The sequence below is a fragment of the Cyprinodon variegatus genome, unplaced genomic scaffold (genome assembly GCF_000732505.1).
Source record: "Cyprinodon variegatus isolate N-32 unplaced genomic scaffold, C_variegatus-1.0 Scaffold1813, whole genome shotgun sequence".
In the NCBI taxonomy this organism is placed as follows: domain Eukaryota; kingdom Metazoa; phylum Chordata; class Actinopteri; order Cyprinodontiformes; family Cyprinodontidae; genus Cyprinodon; species Cyprinodon variegatus.
Genome location: NW_015152266.1, coordinates 8,104 through 11,121, shown reverse-complemented (window position 1 = coordinate 11,121; position 3,018 = coordinate 8,104). Strand labels below are relative to the sequence as shown.

The 3,018-nt window shown below is 38.4% G+C and overlaps 1 protein-coding gene across 1 annotated transcript in view; it reads right to left on the bottom strand.

Moving 5' to 3' along the window:
• Positions 1 to 495: 495 nt before the first annotated feature.
• Positions 496 to 3,018, bottom strand: part of LOC107104593 — a gene marked incomplete at its 5' end in the record, with an annotated part of 6,280 nt that continues 3,757 nt past the window's right edge. The window contains 3 exons of the mRNA XM_015404625.1: positions 496 to 604; positions 732 to 842; positions 1,945 to 2,036. Of these exons, the coding sequence (XP_015260111.1) occupies positions 496 to 604; positions 732 to 842; positions 1,945 to 2,036 (312 nt within the window). The remainder of the gene's footprint in view (positions 605 to 731; positions 843 to 1,944; positions 2,037 to 3,018) is intronic.

The following is a 3,018-nucleotide window of genomic DNA, read 5'->3' as shown; positions in this document are numbered from 1 at the left end:
CACGCAGCTTGTTTCAATAAACTCGTTAAAAGCTTCACTGTCTGTCTCGTCTGAATACTGGGTCCAAACCTCTGAGCCCCTGACAGTAACATAAGGCCAATTTTTGATCTGCAGTGTAAATAACCTTTTCTGTACTTTAAATACACTTATTTAATGATCATAAAGGCTCAAATGGTATTTTACAAAATGAGAAAAAAAAAACTCAAGATTCTCTGGCTGATCCATCGGGTAAAGCATCATTCCAGTATGCCAGAGCTGCTCTGGAGTTAGGTTATCCTCCGTCCTAAGTGGATGGTTGTTCCAGCCTTCCACAAAAGCCTCCAGGTCTGCTTTGAGTTTCGGAAGGAAGGTCATGTGAACTGCAAAAAGGTCCTCTGTAAAGGAGAGGAAATGTTCATTATTTTCTCTTTTTTTTTTTTGGAGGGGGTGGGTTCCATACACTTTTCATTATTCTTGAATTATTCTTGCACCCATCCCTTCTTCCCAATCATGAAACTAACCCCTGGAGGAAATATCAAGAAGGTGATCAGTCTCTAGGTTGTGCAGTAGGCTGTAGTATTTTGAGGTCACACAGGTCCTGACATCACGCCACAGCCGTTCGATCCTACACACTCAGAAAATAACATAGTTAGTGTTTAACTTCGAAGACTTGTCAGATAATAAAATATCAGTATGTTTACAGTGAACATCTTTCTGTAATCAAATCTCAAAGCTATGCAGAAGCTTGAAACCTTTGATTGTGGACACTTTTTCCAGAGATGAAGCTTCCTCCATCGGATCCACGGACTGTGAACATGTAGTGGGCTATTTCTACATTCTCTACCCCTTGGTCGGCTCTGACCCTGTAGCACATTGACAGAAGATCTAATAGCATGATTAGGAAATTATACAGCATAAAACTCAGGTAATGTTTGTACATTATGCATGTCTGTGCAACTTCATAAAAAGATTCTAAAATTGAAAAGTTTTATATTGTTATGGGCAATGAAGATGGAGTTACAATTTTAAAATCATCCTCCACACGTTGTAAGCCATCCACAACCTCCATTCTCCACCTGTCTGTCATACACACTGTCACCAGTTCTAGCTCCCTCAGTTCCTTCCCTTCACTCCCCCAACTATGCCCTACGCTCTTCTGTTGAACTCACTCCTGCCTGAAATCCGCAACACTAAATCCTCACCTCTTTTGAAATCCAAACAGATACAGCATAAAAGTTATATTTAAAAAAATAATTAATTTTAAAATAAAATGTGTTCTCACAATTAATACAAAATTCCAGATCAAAAGATGAATGAATAAACCGTGTGTAAATTCGTCTTGAAAAAAACAAAAATGGATATTAAAAAATACTGAAAATTAACCAATGACAGTCATCGCTTTGAATTGTTAAACAGCCATAAAAATAATTACGGAACCAGGCCTAGACAAAGATAATGGCACTGCTAGATAGGATTCAGATTAATGTAACGCAAGGGACGTCCTAAACTGAGGGACATCTGCTAATAAAAAAAACCTGCCTGCCTTTAAATATTGAGTACTGTTTGTGACATGGTGTGTATCACACTGAACTTGAACCAAAGAGCAAACGGGAGCATGGTTTCAGAAGAGTAAAGAGGATATCACAGACAGCCATATTAAAGGGTGAATACTACAAAATTATGTCTAAGCCACCAGATGTTCATATGGCTACAGTAGGACAAATTATTAATAAGTTCAATGGACTATATAGTCAACCTCCCTGGATGCGGTTGATAAAGGAAAACTAAAGAGACAGATAAAAAGAATGTAAAACAAAGAGCCCAGAACAATCTCCTCAGAAATTAAGTGATGCAAAGTGTCTTCCAGAAACTCTGTGGTATATAACACTTTCACAAAAAGGTAAAATGATCGGATACAATCAATGCTTAAGATCTTACTCCAAAACATGATAACTTAAAACTTACCTAGAAGGTATGCCATATTTCTCAGTTGCTTTTTCGAAGGCAGCAAACGCAGTTTGTGCACGGTTGTTTGTTGCAGCCTCGAGGCACATTACCTGTATAATCAGAGTTTTGTAAATCGAACATTTTAATAGTAACCAAAAATCTGGTGCCGTATTTATAAAACTTTTTAGAGTGCTTTTTTTTTTTTTATTCATGGCAGTTCAAACTCTTAGTAACCTGGGTCATCATGACACCAAACAGGTTTAAATTGGAGGCAACTGGACCTTCACTCTGTTATTTCTGAAAACATTTCCAAACCTATCCAAGAGGCCTGGTCAGGTCTGGTAGTGTACATTACAGTACGCTACCAGTTTTACTGAAGTGCGAGCCACCAGAATTGACAGACTCTTGGATAGGGTTTGAAACGTCTTCAGAAAGAACTGATGGATATCCAATTAAAGATTTTTTTTACTCCTAACTGCTGAAAAAATTTGTAATTTACCCTACTCTCAAACTTAAGAAAAAGGCCTTTCATCAAGTTTCTCAAGTCTACGAATCCCTAACACTACCAAATATTTAAGGAACTTCTAGAGGTTTCTCAGCAGGATCTGGATAAACTAATCCACGCACTTATCTTTGGTAGAACAGATCACTACAACATTGTTTTCACAGGTCTGCCTAAAAAGTGGATAAGACAGCTGCAGCTGATCCAGAATGCTGCTGACCGTGTCCTCACTAAGACTAAGAAAGTAGAGCACATCACCCCAGTTCTAAAGTCCTTCCACTGGCTTCCTGTATCTTAGAGCAGTGATTCTCAAATGGGGGTACGCGTACCCCTGGGGGTACGTGGAGGTACTGCAGGGGGTACGTGAAGCTTTTCAAAATATATTTTAAAAATCAGTAGGCTCCTCATAATAAGTCTTGGGAGAAATTATTCTTTAAAAAGTTCGATAGAATATAAATGTGTGTTCATGCACTGCATTTTATATTCAGTATTTAGTTTCAATATCCTTTAAAATAAAACGGACCCCCCACCAAGTTAGTTTGACCCACGGACCCAGCGCACTTGTCAACGACCTGTCGTTAACATGGTTA